The following is an 18664-nucleotide window of genomic DNA, read 5'->3' as shown; positions in this document are numbered from 1 at the left end:
GCTTTGTTCTTCTTATCAAGATTGCTTTAGCTATTCAGGATCTTTTGTGGTTCTATATAAATTTGGAAATTATTTGTTCTAGTTCTGTGAAAAAATGTCATTAGCATATTATAGAGATTGTATTTAATCTGTAGATTCTTTGAATAGCAAGAACATTTCCATAATGTTAATTCTTTCTATCCATGAGCACAGTATATTCTTTCATTTATTTGTATCTTCTTTAATTTCTCTCTTCAATGTCTTATAGTTTTCTGAGTATAAGTCTTTTATCTCCTGGGTAAATGCTATTACTAGGTTTTTTAAATACAATTTTAAATAAAATTGTTTTATTAGTTTCCATTTCTGATAGTTCATTATTGGTACATAAAACTGCAACCTATTTTATAATATTAATTTTGTATCCTGCTATTTACTGAAGTTATTTATCAGTTCTGTTAGTTTTTGATAGAATCTTTAGAGTTCTCTATATATAGTATTATGTTATCTGAAAATAATGACATTTTTACTTCTTCCTTCCTAATTATAATGTCTTTTACTTATTTTTTTTGTCTGATTGCTATGACTAAGTCTTCTAGTACTATATTGAATTTAAAAAAGTGGTGAAAATGAACATCCTTGTCTTGTTCCTGATCTTAAAGAAAATGTTTTCTTTTAACCATTAAATATAATGATAGCTGTAGGTTTGTCATATATGCCCTTAATTTTGTTCAAGTATATTCCCTCTATCCCCACTTTGCTGAGTCTTTATCATTAGTGGATGTTATACTTTGTCAAATATTTTTTATATGTCAATGCGATCATATGATTTTTATCCTCTGTTTTGTTTATGTGGCGTATCACATAATTGATTTGCAGAAGTTGAACCAACCTTCCATCCCCCCCCCCCAAAAAGATCCCATGATTATGATATATGATCTTTATAATGTATTCCTGAATTTGCTTTGCTAATATATTGTTCCAAACTTTTGCATCTCTGTTGATCAGGGGTGTTGGCTAAATTTTCCTTTTTGGAAGTAATGTCTTTGTCTGGTTTTGGTATTAGGGTAATACTTGCCTCTTAAAATGAATTTGGGAGCCTTCCTTTCTCTGCAACATTTTAGAATAATTTGTTAAGAGTAAGTATTAATTCTTCTTTAATATTTGATAAAATTCACCAATGAAGCCATTTGGTCTAGGACTTTTGTTTGTTGGGAGTGTTTTGATTAGTGATTTGATTTCTCTGATAATTCTTGGTATATCCAGATTTTCTGTTTCTTCCTAATTCAGTCTTAGAAGACTATATGTTTCTAATCATTTATCCATTTCTTTCAGGTTGTCCAATTTTTTGGCATATAATTGTTCATTGTATCTTTTTATAATCCTTTCTATATCTGTGGTGTCAGTTATCACTTCTTTTCTGTTTCTGATTTTATTTATTTGGGTTCTCTTTTCTTGGTGAGTCTGGCTAAATGTTTATCAATTTTGTTTATGTATTTTTTTTAAATGCAGCTTTTTATTTCATTTATCTTTTGAATTATTTTTTTATCCTATTTTATTTTTCTGCTGATCTTTATTATTCCCTTTTTTTTTCTCACTTTCAGCTTTGTTTGTTGTTCTTTTCCTAGTTCCTTGAGATGTAAGATTAGATTGTTTATTTGATATTTTTCTTATTTCTTCAGATACACCTTCTTATGAATTTTCCCCTTAAAACTGCTTTGGCTGTGTCCCATAGGTTTTTGAGTTGCTATGTTTTTATTTTCTTTTGTCTTAAGGTATATTTTGATTTTATTATTGATCTCATTGTTAACCCATTCATTATTTACTGACATATTTTTAGCTTCCATGTGTTTCTGTGCTTTTCAGGTTTTTTTCTTATAATTGATTTTTAGTTTCATACAATTGTGATCAGAGAAGATGTTTGATAGAATTTTAATGTTAAATTTATTGAGACTTGTTTTGACCTAATATGTGGTCTATTCTAGAAAGTTTCATGTGTACTTGAAAATAATGAATATTCTGCTGCTTTTAGGTGAAATGTCTAAAAATATCCATTAACTCCAGTTATTGTGACATGTCATATAAGGCCACCATTCCCCTGTTGATTTTCTCTTTGGATGATCTAGCCAATGTTGTCTATGTGGTGTTAAAGTCCCCTAATGTTACTGTGTTGCTGTTGATCTCTCCTTTTATGTCTATCAATATTTGCTTTATATATTTATGTGCTCCTATATTGGGTGTATAGATGTGTAAGAGTTATATCCTCTTGTTGGATTGATCCCTTTACCATAAAATGCCCTTCTTTGTCCCTTGTTACAGCCTTTAATTTAAAGTTTATTTTGTCTGATACAAATATTGCTTTCCCAACTTTTTTTTTCATTTCCATTTACATAATATATTTATTTTTACTTTTATACTTTTAGTCTTCCTGTGTCTTTCTGTCTGAAGTGAGTCTCTTGTATGCAATATACGTATAGTTCTAGGTTTTTTATCCATTCAGCCACCCTGTGGCTTTTAATTGAGCATTTAGTCTATTTACATTTAAAGGAATTATTGATAAGTATGTAGTTATTGCCACTTTATTTATTGTTTTTCTAATTTTTATTGTAAGTCTTATCTGTTCCTTTCTTATTCTCTCAGATAAGCAAGGATTAAAAAGATACCAATATTAAAAAGAAAAATGTCCACCTTTTAAAAAGATGTGTGTTTTGACCATTGTGCTAGGCTTCTCTCATTGCTGTTACTATTATTAATATTAGTTTTACAAAACCATTTATCTCTGCCTTATTTCAGGACCTTGGGCTCACTCTGTCACCCCTACAAGCCTCGGTCTCTCTTTGTAAACCTACAGATAGGGTTAGAGGAACTTTACTCTCTTTAAGCCTCACAGAGGAGTGACTAGGAGCTGAAGCTTTGACTGGAGTCAGCTCCCAGGGGCTCCTTCTTGGTACTCCCTTTTCCCAGTCAGCTATGTGACCTTGGCCAAGTTGATTGACCACTATAAATTTTTGTGTTCTCATCTCTAATGTGGATAATAATAACAATTGGTACCTCATAAGATTGTTGGGACAATTAAGATGGATGTATGTCTAGACATGGTTCGGTACAATGTCTTGCAAAGAGAAAGTTTCCCATCAGGGGTAGCTATCACAGTCATTGTTGTTATTAACAAGTCATCCATTCTCTCTCTTGCATAAAAGTCCTGTGAGAGCAAAATACTCAGTCACTAGGGCAGAAAGCCTACGGGCAGTTTCTTCCAGAAAAGCACAGATTTATAGACTGGACTCATTTAACCTTCTTGGAACTTTTCTCCTCACATCTGCTGAATGGGGGTGATAAAAAAAACTTAGAGAGTTAGTCTGAAGATTAAGTAAAATAACATAAATTGGTTTTATTAGTTGTCATTATTAGAAGGCCACCCATGTAATCATTGCTAATTTCCAGTTAAAGAGACCCAGAGAAGTTCAGCAGCATGGTTTCGATAGCACAGCCTAGTGACTACTCGATGCTGGGACTTAGGGCCCAGGAAGGATGGCAGGCGCTGGGTTCTCCCAGAGACCTTTCTAGGATCTGAGCCCTGCCTCTGTCTCACTCATTTCTTTACACTTCCTCTACTTTGACTTCAGACATGCCCAGCTGTTCATACTTACAGCTGCTCACCTTGGGCCTCTGCACATGCAGTTCTCACTGCCTGGGACACTGCAACCAGCCCACTTCTGTACACACACGAGCACATACCACACAGACACGCCACATGCACACACCCACAATGCCTCCTTTCCCTGGGAAACTCCTGGTTCACCTTCAGGCTTCCGCTTAAACATGACTTCCTACAGAAAGGTGCTACAGAGCCCCAAGGTTCATGAACTCAGGGCCTGCCCTCTGTGCTTCCGACTCTCATAGCACCGTCTGGTTTGTCATCCACTACACTGGTAGCTGTACAGAGGCAGGCAGGACCCAATCTGATTTTCCTGCATAGCTCCACTGGGGTGCTGGTTGGAGTCTCCTGTCGGATCACTGAGAACTGAGCAGCCAAGGTCTGTTGTCAGGACCCTCCAGAAGGGTACTTGTCCTTCTTCCCCAAGAGGGCAGCATCCCCTTCCTTTGACTAGTCCAGGGACCTGTGACAAATTACACAGAACCTGCCACCGGCCTCAGCCTCACAGACCGCTGGACTCTGTGAACTCAGCATGCAGGGATATCCCTGCAGTGCATGTCTTTCCTTGCAAGCACTTCTCTCTCGCCTCCCCTCACCTCCCCAACCACATGAAATCCGAGGCAAATGCAGTCCATGTGCCCACTGAGAAGTCACGGATGAGGCTTCTCAAGCTCTTCCCAAGAAATGCCCAAGATACTTTGTACTCTGGCTTTACCCAGTGCTCTCTCCTTCGGAAAGCAAAAAACCCCGTTTGCCAACGGGGATCAAACTCTGCTAGTCAAGGTGCAGGCCTAGGTCAGAATGCCTGGGCTTGGGATGTTGAATGGCTTTAGGCTTCCAAAATACAAACTCTTCCCTCTCCAAATGAGACTTTTTGGTAAAAAGAAACAAAAAACAGCCAACACCTTTATTTCTTTTCCAATTCAGGGCCCTCAGTCAGGGTGACCAGACTTCCCAGGCAGCCTAAGCAATACAGCCTTTACATTAGCAACTTGTGTTGATTTCTGGCTTCATTTTTGATGTCTGATCCCCCATCCGCCATGCCTGTGGTCGTGGCTGCAGAACAAGCATGGGTACAGTCTACCCACTTGGGTTCAATCCTGTTCCTCCTCTCATGAATTGAACGATCTCAGTTTTTCTGAAGCTCATTTTCTTTATCAGTAAAATGGAAACAATAGTATCTACAGGTGTCACAAGGGCTAAATGTGATGATGTTTGCAAAAGCTCCGTTTATATAAAATAAGTGTGGGGAAACCCCACACCACCATGGGGTGGTGTGATAGACAGAATATGGGCTTGCAGTAAGACCTGGATGTTGGATTTACTACCTGTAGATCTGGAGTAAGTTACTTGGCCTCTCTATGCCTCAAGTTATTCATCTGTAAAAGGGAGATTATATTGTAGCTCCACATCACAGTATCATGGATTGAATTGTACCCCCCCACACACACATACACACACAGAAAGAGGTTTTCAAGTCCTAACCCCGAGTACCTCAGAATGTGAGCTAATTTGGAAATAGGTCATTGTAAATATAAGTTCACACTGGAGTAGAGCGGTGTCCTTATAAGAGGACAGCCATGTAAAGACAGACTCATGTTCAGAGAGAAGGCCACATGACAATGAAGCAGAGATGGGAGTTAAGCAGCCGCAAGCCAAGCAACATCGAAGATAGCCAGCAACCCACTAGAAGTTAGAAAGAGGCGAGAAAGGATTTCTGCACAGGTCTCAGAGGAAGCAGGACCCTGCCAACACCTTGATTTGGACTTTCAGCTTCCCTAACTATGAGACAATAAGTTTGTGTTGTTTTAAGATACTCCTTTTGGAGTACTTGGTTGCAGAAGCCCTAGAAAACAAAAGTAACACAGACAGGAACTTTACATAGTTCTCCTCCCATTATGTCCCCAGCATCTGACAGAGAGACTGGCATGTTGGAGCCCCTCAATTACGTGTTGAGCGAGTGAATGATACTTGCTGTAAAGGGCATAAAAGCATGTGTAACGTGATTGGCACAGTGCTTGACATGCAGAAGATGCTTGGTAAATGTTTATTCCTTTTCTTTCTCTCATCATCTCAAAGGCTCTTTTCTGTACAGAATGTAGTTTGGCCGGAAAACAAGCCTGTTTTCCTTCTGATTTTTGCCTAAAACATCCTGAATGGCCCGTGGCTTTGGGAACTGCCCTCTGGGGATATTCACAGTCTGAGGGAGACCCTGTCACGTGGGGGCAGCTTTGCACAGCTGTTTCTGCACCGGCCCACTGTCCCCAGTGCCTCATTGATTTTTTAATATTGCTTTCCTTGATTTTTCAAAATTTCCTGGAGTGAGAGTAGAGGAATTTCTGGAAAGCTTAGCCCTTACTACTTTTGTGCTTTTCCTCAAAAAAGGTTTCAAAAAGCTTTATAGAAATCTAATGAAAACAGAGGCCTTGGCACAGTGAGCAAGTTCAGGGAAAGTTGTCTAGGACAGGGCATTTATAGAGGGAAGCAATGTAAAGAAAATGCCTCTCATTATGTGCTTACTTTCACACCAAAGGGCTTTCTGTTATTTTTTAAAAAACTTTTGTTGAAATATAACATATCTAGAAAACTGCATGAACGATACGTCTGCAGTTCAGGCTTTATTTTGTACGTTATTTTGTTATTATTATTAATTTTCTCCCAGTTCTTTGATTACACTAACCTTTGATTTCCCCATTAAGACTTTATTAAAGACAGAGTGAGTTTCTAAAAGGAACTCTAGCTGTGGGCTCAGGTGGCCTGAGTTGGAATCCCAGCTCCACAATTACCAGCTCTGTGGCTTTGAGCAAGTTATTTAACTTTTTGAACGTTATTGTTTCCCTCCCATGGTTGACAGATCAGGGAGGTTAAACCCTTGAATTTACAAAAGTACATTCCTGTATTTATTGCTATTATTCATTCAGATTGTTTAAGTGAGATGAGGGTGGGCTTAGGGTCCAACAGAACAAGGCCCGTCCTTGCAGCCACCATCTCGATGACCCTGAGTAGGCTCTCTGTGAGCCTCAAATCCGGCATCCGGCAGTTCGAGAGATCCTAATGCCTTTTCAGGGGTATGAGGCTTGATTGATGTACATAAAGGGCCTTCCACAAGGCAGACGTGTGGTAGGTACTCATTTAATATCAGTTCCCCTCCTTTTTCCTCTATAGGATCTATCTCTTGCCTCATTCCTCTGTACTTAATACACCGTAATCCCCCCAGTATCTGAGCAGAAAAGGAACTTGACAATTAGGATGTACTTTTCCTTTGTCTTGAGACCTGGAATTTTACAGCTGTGTAGATTGAGTAGGAGGAGGGATATACACACACACATACACACACACATACACACACACAATTTAAAAGGAAGTAATAAATGACTTTGAAAACAGCTCTTTGGAAGCACTTTCTAAAGCAAATATCAGTGCAAAGCTCAAACCTTCCTGTTGAACAGAGTGCTGTGTGACCACAGACTGTTTAAGGCTGGCCATAAATTTTGATTCCTCGTTGGTCACGCTGCAAGCAGATTTTGACAGGCAGAGATAAGTCAGCTTGCCTGTGCCTTCCTTCTCCCCCACATCCCGGGGAAAATGGCCTCTTCGTCCAGCCTAATTAGGGCCTCTGTCGTCCCAAACAACCCATCCTAAACCCCTCCATAGGTACAGTATCTACTTGCAAAGGTAGAAGAACCTGTGGAAACCTGTGGCTGCAGCTGACAATTGGAGCTCCTTGAGCCTCTTATTTGCCCCGCCGTGGTCCCCCAATACCTCTCTCACCACTCATCCCCCCTCCAACATCCCTGCCTCTCTCATATTACATACTGCATTTCTGTCTCCTTCACCCCTCAAGACCGGGCTTTCTTTAGGGTCAGTGCTGTGTGTTCAGTACCCAGGCAGGGCCTCACATGGAGAGTCCATCTTGCCTATCACTGATTCTTAGAACAGTGCCTGGGACAAGGTAATCACAAAATAAATAAATGATAAAAGAATAAAAAAGACAAATGACTTAATTTTCAAATGAGGACCTGAAATAGACATATCGCAAAGAAGATATACAAATGGCCCATAAGCACATGAGAAGATGCTCAACACTATTAGGCAGTGCCAATCAAAACCACAGTGAGATACCACGTTATAGCCACCAGAATGGCTATAATCAAAGTCAGATAATAAAAAGTGTTGACAATGCTGTGGAGAAATTGAAACACTCAAACACGACTGGTGGGAATGAAAAATGGTGCAGCCACTGGAAAACATCTGGCCGTTACTCCAAAGGTTACACAGAGCTTCCACCCGATCCAGCAGTTCCACTCCTAGGTATATACCAAGGAGAAATGAAAACATTCATCTACACGGATACTTGTAGCAGCTATTCAGAATAGCCAAAAAAGTAAAACAAGTCAAACTGCCATCAACTTATGAATGAATAAACAAAAATATGCTGTATCCAAACAATGCCACGTTATTTCGCAATAAAATGAAATAAAGTACTGACCTGTGCGACAATATGGATGAACCTTGAAAACATTATATTAAGTGAAGGAAGCCAGTTCAAAAAAGTATATATTATATGATTCCTTTTATATGAAACGTTCAGAATGGGCACATCCATAAAGGCAGGGAGTAGTAGATGAGCGATCGTCCAGAGCTACAGGGACTTAGAAGGAAATGGGATTAACTGCTAATGAGTATGGGATTTGTTATTGGGGTGATGAAAATATTCTAAAATTGATTGTGGTGGTGGTTGCACTGTTCTGAGAATACAGGGGGAGGTAAAGTAGGTTTATAGCTGTGAGTACATAAAAGTATTCCTTTTTTTTTAAAGTTATTATTATTATTATTAACTGAGATGCAGGGAGGCAGAGAGACAGGCTCCCACATGCACCCAACTGGGATCCACCTGGCAAGCCCCTTACAGGGTGATGCTCTGCCCATCTGGGGCAATGACTTTGTTGCTAGGCAACCGAGCTATTTCACTGCCTGAGGTGAGGCCTTGGAGCCATCCTCAGTGCCCCAGGCCAACTTGCTTGAACCATCTGAGCCATGGCTGTGGGAGGTGAAGAGAAAGAAAAAAAGAGAGAGATAGAGAGAGAAGGGGGAAGGGGAGTGGTGGAGAAGCAGATGGTCACTTCTCCTGTGTGCCCTGACCAGGAATCGAACCTGGGATTTCACACGCTGGGCCAACACTCTACCGCTGAGCCAACCAGCCAGGGAAAAAGTTTATTCTTGTATTATTATTTATTAATTATTCTGTTATTTTCCATAGGGATATTCGAAAGACCTACTTTTGCCCACCCTGTACACTAAAAACCATTGAACAGTACACTTTAAATGGGTGACTTGTATGACATGTGAATTATATCTTAATAAAGCTATTAAAAACAATCAATGAATGTCCTCATTTAATAATCCTGTATCAAGCAGCAGACTCTCTGGTAAGCCATCCCTGTTTGAAAATCTGAGAGACCAAGGTGCTCTCTCCAATTTCCTGGGCAGGCAGGTGTAGGATGCTTAACAAAAACAGAAATGACCCTAAGAAACCTGTGAGGAGGAGAGCTGGCAATCAAATGAGCTAAGCCTGAGAAACTCACAGTGTCCTATTTTCCAGAGACTACTTTCCCAACATAAGTCACAGAGACAAATGGCCCCAGACCTGCTCCTGAAAATAACCACTGTTGAGGAGAGCATAGTGGGAGCGGCCCAGCCTGAGGAGTGAGACCCACAGGATTTAATAGGCTGGGAAGAAGCAAATGTGGACCCGGGAGCCTTCAGCTCTACTGAACTCATCCCATTAGGGATACAAAGCAAACACTGTCGTCTTTGCTGCCTTTCTGTGTGTGTTTTCTCCTCCTTAAAATAACTTTTATTGTTTTTTTTTAATCTCATAATTGTTCCTTGAAAAAATTAGAAAGTATACAAAAATATAAAGAAAATAAAATTCATTCATAATTCTGCTCTGAGGTAATATCTATTAACATTTCGTACAGTTTGTGCACACACACACACATATTTAAACAGCATCAGAATGACTTTCCTACAGTTTTGCCTCATGCTTTTTTTATATCCTATTTTCCATATCCCTAAACATTTTTTACAAGCATGGCTTATAATGCCTGCATATTAACAATGTACTGATGCATCTTAATTTACATAATTAGGCACTTTTATTTTTTTGTATTTTTCCAAATTGAAAACTGGGGGGCGGGGGGGAGGAGGCAGACAGCAGACTCCTGCATGCACCCTACCCAACCTGGATCCACCCGGCATGCCCAGCAGGGGGTGATGCTCGGCCCCTCTGGGACATTGCTCCCCTGCAATCGGAGCCATCCTCAGCACCTGGGCCAAATTTGCTCCATTGGATCCTTGGCTGCAGGAGGAGAAGAGAGAGACAGAGAGAAAAGAGGGGGAAAGGGTGGAGAAGTAGATGGGCGCTTCTCTTGTGTGCCCTGGCCAGGAATCAAACCTGGAACTTCCACACGCCAGACAACGCTCTACCTCTGTGCCAACTGGCCAGGGCTAGCACTTTTTTTTAATGTTTTATTTTATTGATTTTAGAGAAAGAAAGTGAGAGAGCAGGAGAGAGATAGGAACATCTGCTCCTGTCTCTGCCCTGACTGGGGATCAAACCGGCAACCTCTGTGCTTCGGGATGATGCTCAAAGCAACTGAGCTATCCGGCCAGGGCTAATTAGGCACTTTTTAACATAAGGACTTCTTTTCTTTTTACCATTAAAAATGAAAACTAATTTTTTTTTTTTTTTTGCTTTTTACTATTACAAATGATGTAATGAATATTTTTAAAAGTAAATTTTTTGAGAAGTCATGATTATGTTATTGGGTAAATTCCTGGAAGTGGAATTGCTTAGTTAAAAGATTTTCACATTTAAAAAACCAGTTTATACCAAATTATACTACCAATATCAGTGTATAAAATCTTACTTGCATTTAAAACCGACATTCATTTTAATACCTACTCAATGCCAGATATGTTCACATTTATTATTTCATTTTCCCCTGAAGTTTTAAAAAATAATTTTAAAGTATAAAAGTAACTATTTGTGCTCATTGTAGAAAAATTTAGAGCCATAAAAGCAGATTTTTTTAAAAAAACTGCCTATATCAGTGATAACCATTGTTCAAGTTTTTTCAGCTGATCTTACCTCCTTTACATTTATTCAAATTTATTCATTTTATAAATATTCTATAAACATTAATGCTGAAAGAGCCTGACTTTCCATTGTAACTGAAATCATTTTTATCGTGTATTTTTTGATAGTCTGTTGGAACACAAATAAACCTTAGAGTGATCTAGTCTAACTCCCTGATGAGGCAGTTGAGGCACAGAAAGGTCAGAAGACTTCCCCATGATTCCTCTGCGTATGCCGACATGTATCCAGAGCCTCTGACCCCTACTCCATGGCAACACACTACAGCCTCTGATGTGGAGCTGAATCTGTACTGCCCCAAAACAGGGTGGCCATATGATTCAGGTCCAAATCGGGACATGTTTAGAGTACAGGTGGGGCAGTACTACTAAGTAACTAAGTACTACTAAGTAACGCAGGATAACAGATGTCAACAGTCGACGACAAACCAGCTCTCGAGCAACAGAACTCCAGCACTTTGAAATGCTTTGCAGCAGTGTTTTTCAATTCATTTCAAATAACTATAGGCATCAGTCCTGCAAACCTTTCTGAGTCAAGACTCTGAGCCAGGTCAGGGCACAGAGATGAGCAGTCAGTGGTTCCCGTTGGGCATGCGAGGCTGTTTAAGTGGTAAGCGTGATCACTCACTAGACTCAAAAGCACCACTGAGGTGGCGGCCCTGGTCTTCCTGCAGCCCTAACCTCCATGCGAGAAGGAGATCCAATAGTCCTCCATGCCTGTCCTCCGTTCAGAACTAAGATTTTACTTATTCAATGACGCAACGTGCTGTCCCATGAAGAATAAATAGATACGAAGTAGGCACATGAAAAGAGAAGGAATGCATTTGGTTTTAAGTGGAGGGACAAGGGTATTTCTGGAAAGGAAACTCAGGAGATGAAACACAGCCAGCCGTCACAGGAAGGATGAATCCATCCGCTCAGCGTTCCATTAAGATGCAGCACCTGTGTGGGTCTCAGGGTTTTGTTTCGGGGGTTTATTTTTCATTTTTGTTTTTGTGGGTTTTTTTCCCCTAGCTGTCATTTATTGAATAATTTCTATTTACTGGGCATTATGTGAAGCAGTTTACATGCTGGCTTTTAAAATGCAGGGCTGCCAGGTAAAAGGTTATTAGGAGGCTCTTGCAATAATCCAGGGAATTGCCTGGGAAGAAAGTACGCTTCTTACAGCCACCCTAGCACTCCGGTTTCACAGATAGGGACTTGCCCTTCCCCGCTGTGTAAGCAGGCCAGCGTTTTCAGAACGGTAGCCTGGATGGGGTTTATAGATCAGTAAGGTTCCATTTGGGCATTTAAATGGATTTCTTTGAACTGCTGAGAAAAGTGTTTTTTAAAAAAAGTGCATTTTGTTAATGGGCTTTCTTTCTTTGATAGAATAATACAATTGTTCATCAGCTAGCCCTTCACACTTCAGTCTCATGGCATATCCCAAAGACTCCCCCAGACCCAGAATGCTGGAAGTAGCTTCCCTGAGAACTAGCTTGACCTTGGCACAGGTTATATGTCAGATGCTAAGAGCTCCCGTAGATTCACAGAAAGGCAGGTCTCAGGATTCCCTAGTCATATGTCCTTTTCCTACTTCACGGCTGCTTCTCTAACATCTCTAACACTTTCCTTCTTTTTATGACTTCAACAAGTAATACATATTAATAAAGGTCTTAGTGGCAGGCTTGTAGATCTGTAATTGTTTAGTCCCCAAGCCCTCTTGTTTTTGCTATGAAAGCCCTACAGCTGGAGGAATGGTGGAAGGAGTCAATGTTACTAGAGCGCTTCCCGTGAGACTGCTCTGGTTCTTACAAGCATAATAGCATCAATCCGTTGGCAACTGTTTGCAGTGGGTATTAGCACTCCATTTCTTGATTCAAGGGAGACAACTTAGAAGTAGAGTGACTTAACCGAGGTCATAGACCAAGTGTGAAGCTCGGCTTTGATCTCTGATTTATGTGCTGGGAAGCCTATGGCCTTTCCACTTTACATACGTTTCAGTGGAAGGATAGGAATCGCCCTTTCCCCACTCCAAACCAGGAGTGGAATTAATTTAGTTTACATCACTCGGTGGAAATTGCATTATAGTTATGGGTTCTTACCTGGGTCCTGTGACAGATTACTTGACTTCTTTAAGCTTTCCTCTATTTGACCTTGAAAATGGGGATGAGACCTGTGGTGGCGCAGTGGATAAAGCATCAGCCTGCAGTGCTGAGGTCGCTGGTTCAAAACTCTGGGCTTCCCTGGTCAAGGCACATATGGGAGTTGATGCTTCTTGCTCCTCTTCCCCTTCTCTCTCTCTCTTTTTCCTCTCTAAAATAAATAAAATCTTTAAAAAAAGAAAATGGGGATGAAGTGTCCTGACCATAGGCTTGCTGTGAGGAGAAGAGCTTGTAAATCACCTGGCCCAGTTCCTGGCTTTCAAGAGGAGTTTTGCAAATATTTCTTCCTAACCCACTCCATCCCCACCCCAACCATATGGGTTCCTGCCTTGTCACTCTGTTGCTTTCTGTCTCCATCCTTATCTACTATAAGTTAGAGCTAGGCTCACCGAGACCCCTCTCATGAGACTTGAATGGCTCCCTTCCACCCTTCACTGGCCCCCTTGGTCATTGGGGTGAGGTGCAAGGAAGTTTATTTCAATTGTCTTATCTCTATTTTTTTTTTACCATGACACAATGGAAAATTCAAGCTGATGATCAGGATACATGGGGAGGCAACCCTAAACTCCTGTTCCATACTCTCATGGCATCAGGCATTTTTATTTGCCTCAATGAGCATGCACCTGGGCCCCACCCAGAAGGAAAGCCCAGATCATGTGGACTTTTAACATCCTGGCTAAACTGAGCCAATTAGAAAGAAGATCTGGGTGGCTGAGCAGATGCTTTAAGTTTAAAGAGCAGAGCCCTCTAAAGCACAGCCCTGGGTCTCGACATCTTCCTGCTTTAAAAATTTCTATGACTCCCTTGTTTAAGGTCTGATTTCTTTCCTGTCTTCAAGGTCTAAACCTACTTGTCAGAGACTCATTTCTCACTATCCTCTTTACATAGAACTCTTGTTCCATAATCCAGGTGCTCTCCTTCCTGCCTACCTCCCTTTCTCCATTTAACCGGCATTCACCAGTGTTTTCTGTGTACCGACACCATGCTAGGCACTGGTGAATACAGTAATGGGCAAGCCAGGCAGGTTAGTGGGCAGACACAGGCAAGTAAACACTACAGAGGGACAAGTGTTGCCACAGGGAAGGTAGAGGGAGTGTGGGAGCACTGAGACATCAGGGAAGCCTCCCTGGGGGATGTGACCATGAGGATAAGCCTGAAGGATGAGTGGGAGCTAGTGAGACACACAGGGTGCTAATAATGAAGAAAAGGGGAAGAGAAGAAATGCTCAAGGAGAAGGAACAGCAAGTGAAAAATCTCAGGCAAAACTTTTTGGTTGTGCTCCAGAGGGTGCCATTCAGATAGACTCCATGTGTATGGTGCCCTGGAGTTGTGCAGCTCAGCAAACTTGGGCACAAGAGAAAGCAGTGAGTTCCTAGAAGTGGGAGCAGGCTGGCATATCTCAGTAGGTTTGGTGAGAAGTTACTAGTAACTAATACATGATACTTGAAAGGTGTGGGGGAGGGGGAATGCTGGATACCAGGAAAAGGATGGCTGCCTTAAGCCAGGTATCCCTCCCTCTGTCACGGGTGCTTATGCCCCATCGCTTCTACTCTTCCCATTGGCATCCTCTGGTTCCAGAAACCCTTTCCAGTTCCTCTGCACTGGGCTGTCTTCTGTTCTGAAAGGCCCCATCACTGCCTTTCCCGGAGCTCTGAGTGACTCTCTCTCCCCACCCACCAGCTTCTTTGAGGCTGAGTCTCTCACAGTTTGTATCACTCTCACCTTCTAGCCAAATCAGTTACTGTTCAGGAAATGTCTGTGGAATGAAACAGTGTTTCCCATACTTTTGTAATCATATATACACTGCACTCATAAAAAAGAAAAGATGAAGAAAGCCAGTACCCCTCACTTTATATACACCTATTTACGCATTGCGACATCTAACATTTATTAGGTGTTTATTGGCTGCCATACTGTTCTCAACATGTTACCTGTTTTAACTCCTTTCATCTTCAGTGCAACCCTGTGAAGTAAGTGTTCTTTTTTTTTAATCTCCATTATGTAGATGAGGAAATTGAGGCACAAGGGTGAAGTAACTTGCCCAAGGTCATGTATACTGAGCTAGCAAGTAGTGCAATTAAAAGTCAAATGTCCACAGTTCCTAAGATTTAGCACATGCAAAAATAAAACTTTATAAATTAAAGAAAAATAAAGAAGAAATGGCCCTGATTGGTTCGCTCAGTTGGTTAGAATGTCGTCCTGTATGCCAAGGTTGTGGGCTTAATCCCCAGGCAGGGCACATACAAGAATCAACCAATGAATGCATAAATAAGTGGAACAACAAATTGATGTTTCTCTCTCCTTCTGTCTCTCTCTTTCTCTCTCTCCCTCCCTTTTCTCTTTCTCTAAAATCAATCAAAAAAAACCTTTTTAAAAAGCCAAATGTAGTTTCTCCTAATACAACAATATTCTTAATACAACCCTGCCCTGTTTCTGTAAATGACGAGTTGGTAGAGCAATACATTTTATTACATATATTTCAAGCACTAATATATAATATATATTATAAAAGAAGCAATTAAATATCAGAAAAGGGTGAAATCAAAAAAATAAATATTTATAATATTTTCATGCACCCCAGGAGCATGGTTCTGTATACCCTGCCTTGGGACCACTTAAAAGGTGCCGATGAATAATACAGAGAGAATGAACACGTTTCTAATAGCATCATACTTCACAGAAACCTCATGAGTCATCGTGTACCTTCTAAGTGCCTGGCACCTTTGCATGTTAGGTTAGGAATATTCAGGGCAACCTGGAGGCTTGAGGTGACCTGGGAAGACTGGACTAGACAATTCTGAGCTGACTGGAGGGAAGGGAGATGGAACAGGCATGAGACCTGGCAGAGCACTGTGCTGCCCTCAGCCCCGGGCCTCTGATGTTTGTGATGGAAGAATTTACTCAGTTCTTGAACTGTTTATTTCTTAAAGTTTGATAGGTTTACTCAGGTAGAGGCCATAACAAATACCCCGGAACAACCTATCACATTTCTTAACTTTTGTGTGAAATACTAACAACTCGGCATGGTATGGTGCTGGTTATCTCAAGCTCATCAGAAGCTCTGATCGGAGATTATAAAATGTCTTTCATTGATAAAAGATGAGGAAAGGAAAGTATATTTACTTAATAAATGCAGCTTGATAGACAAAATCTTTCCAAAACTGGGTCTAATCATGACTAGGTTTCTCTATGGGTTGGTTTCATGCAATTTAATAAACATTTGATGAGTATTGACCCTGGACTCTTGCTTACTCATGCATACTATATACTCAGATTTAGTATTTGTGGTCCTCTCAACATCTATATAAAAGAGGAAAGGTGCTCAACCCACAAATGAGGAACTGGAAGTCATTTTCCCAAGATAATAGAGCTTAATTAGTAGGGTAGGTCATGATGCAAACCCAGTTCTGTTGAACTCCAAAGCCAACTCCAAGAATGCACTGTACTCCAAGAATGTGCCATATTATGTGCGAGACAGCTACTGATAACTACAAGTACAGCAGGGCACATGTAATGTCAAAACTAAAGACAAGATTAGAGAGAGGAATGATTACCCTGATGGTGACATGTCAGGGAAAGCTCTCTCAAGATGAACTGGAAACACTGATTTTGACAATTTTGAGGTCAGTCAAAGCTCATATTTTTAGGTAAAGAAACCAGAAGAGAGAAGGAAGTCACACAAGTTGTACCATGGTCACCAATCCCTGCTGCCTCAGTTGCTCTTACTAAATCTCTAAAATGAACCAGTCAAACAGTATACACAGCAGCTCTATAAAATGTCGCATGTAGTTAGACTCAGGGGTTGACATAAGAGCACAGAGCCTGAAGAATCCTGAAGGATTTGATGACTGTGACTGAGTGAGCTCCTCCTGGTAAACTGACCACAAAGAGTTTTTGTTGTTGTTGTTGTTTTTAATTTCAGCAATCAGCAGGTCTCTGTGTCACCGCCCCCTGAGAGCCATGCCAAATCTTAGGATCACGTGACCGAGCTGCATGTCCTCTAAGATTCAGTCTCTTTTTAAAAAACTGGATGGTTCTGATTATGTTTTAAACTTCTATCAGTCAAGGTGGGAATAAAGAAGCAGCCCTTGCTGTCGTGCGGATGAAGTGTCTTGTACTGTAACTTTTATATGTCTGTGCTTATGTCCCCTCTCTTGTAGCCGATGTACTGCACATGTCTAAAGGCCAGCCACTGATAGAACAGTAAATTGTCTGATCTCAAGGGTCTTGTCCCAAGCCATCACCTTCTCCTTCTGAAGAGTTGGGAGTGTGCTCACAGAGTTACAGAAAGCTTGGATTTTAGAATCATAGACTCCTGACATGTTAGAGACTTCAAGTCAGACACACTGACTTAGTGCAACTCACTGAGTATCAGTGTCCTAAAGCAACTCACTGAATATCAGTGTCCTAACATCATAGAATTGTTTCATCTGAGAATATTAGAATTTAAGGATCTTAGCATGTTAGATACCTGGGATTTATCTCCTTAGCAAATATTTAGTACCCAGTATGTGCCAGGCACTATGCTAGATTCTAAGGATACAAATGCAGAAAAGATTGCTAAAGTTGTTGCTTTCAAAGAGTTTGCACCGAGTGCCAAGATTAGAAACATTAGTTTTAAAACTAGTCTTAAAATGTTTGTTTTTTAGGAAAGTAAAACATTACAGTGTTGAAATCCTAGGGTGCTAGCAGTGAAGGGGGGTCCTGGATCAGTTCTTCCATATTTCTCTCCCTTTTATAAAGCCCAGAACCTGTTCCAGGCATATCCGGTTAAATGCTCACTAATTAAGAGCATCATTTCGGTTCCGTGACAGTACAGAATGGCTAGCTTGCACGGACTCTGGGATCACTCAATGTGGCTGCTCGTTTTACCAGTAAGGCCACTGAGGCACAGAGTAGGGGCACTTGTTGGATAGATAACAAGGCCTGCCAGGACCAAACCCCAGGTTTTCTGGTCTCTGTTAGAGAACAGGCAAAGCAGAAAAGGCTTCCCCAGTGTTTTCAAGGATGCCGTTTTCCCAAACCTTGCTGACTTTTCTACACCGAGGCCTCTGCTCTTCAGAGGAGTTTGCACCAACTTTCTAAGCCCGCGGCATCAGCCCCGCCCCCGAGCTCCGTGTGCAGTAGATCGCCCAGTGTTGAAAGCCCCCTCCCCCGTTGATGCGTGTTTTATTTTGCTCCCTCCTCCTCCCCGTGTGCCTCAAAACCAATTTTCATTATTTTTTTTTCTGTCTGTGTTTGTCTTTGTGGTTCGCAGGTGCTCCCTTGCATTGTTCATCCGCTTCATCAACCCCTATTGAGCAGTCCCCCTCCCCGCCCCCCTCCCCTCCGGCCAATGAGAGCCAGAGGCGGTTGCTAGGCAACGGTGTGGCCCAGCCAGCCCCGGACTCAGACTCTGAGGAAGAGTTTGTCCCTAATTCATTCTTAGTTAAAAGTGGCTCCGCCAGCCTGGGGGTCGCAGCTAACGGTAAGTCCCTCTTTCTTCCTAACTTTTGTGGGGAGGGGGGGTTCCCCTTTCGTTGGTGATGCTGATTAATGTGCCTGCTTGGGCCGCTTGCAGGGGCGGAGGGGCCTGGTGCATGGGGCGCTAGGGGTTGTTGGGGACCTGGCACCGCTCCGCGGCACTGCAGCCGGACTCCTGCGTGGCTGCCTGCCACTGGGGTGTGCACGGGTTGCGGTGCTGCCGTCCCTTCCCGCATGACAGACATCGGGTAGGCAGAGCCGCATG

The 18664-nt window shown here is 41.5% G+C and overlaps 1 protein-coding gene across 2 annotated transcripts in view; it reads left to right on the top strand.

Moving 5' to 3' along the window:
* The window catches only part of TENM4 (teneurin transmembrane protein 4), an 801941-nt gene that overhangs the window by 462532 nt on the left and 320745 nt on the right, over positions 1-18664 (top strand). For both annotated transcript variants that reach the window (XM_066369554.1, XM_066369563.1), the window contains one exon: positions 18194-18403. In XM_066369554.1, the coding sequence (XP_066225651.1) occupies positions 18194-18403 (210 nt within the window). The remainder of the gene's footprint in view (positions 1-18193; positions 18404-18664) is intronic.

Source organism: Saccopteryx leptura, chromosome 1, assembly GCF_036850995.1.
Source record: "Saccopteryx leptura isolate mSacLep1 chromosome 1, mSacLep1_pri_phased_curated, whole genome shotgun sequence".
NCBI classification, from domain to species: Eukaryota; Metazoa; Chordata; class Mammalia; order Chiroptera; family Emballonuridae; genus Saccopteryx; species Saccopteryx leptura.
This window is presented reverse-complemented; position numbering and strand designations above follow the sequence as displayed.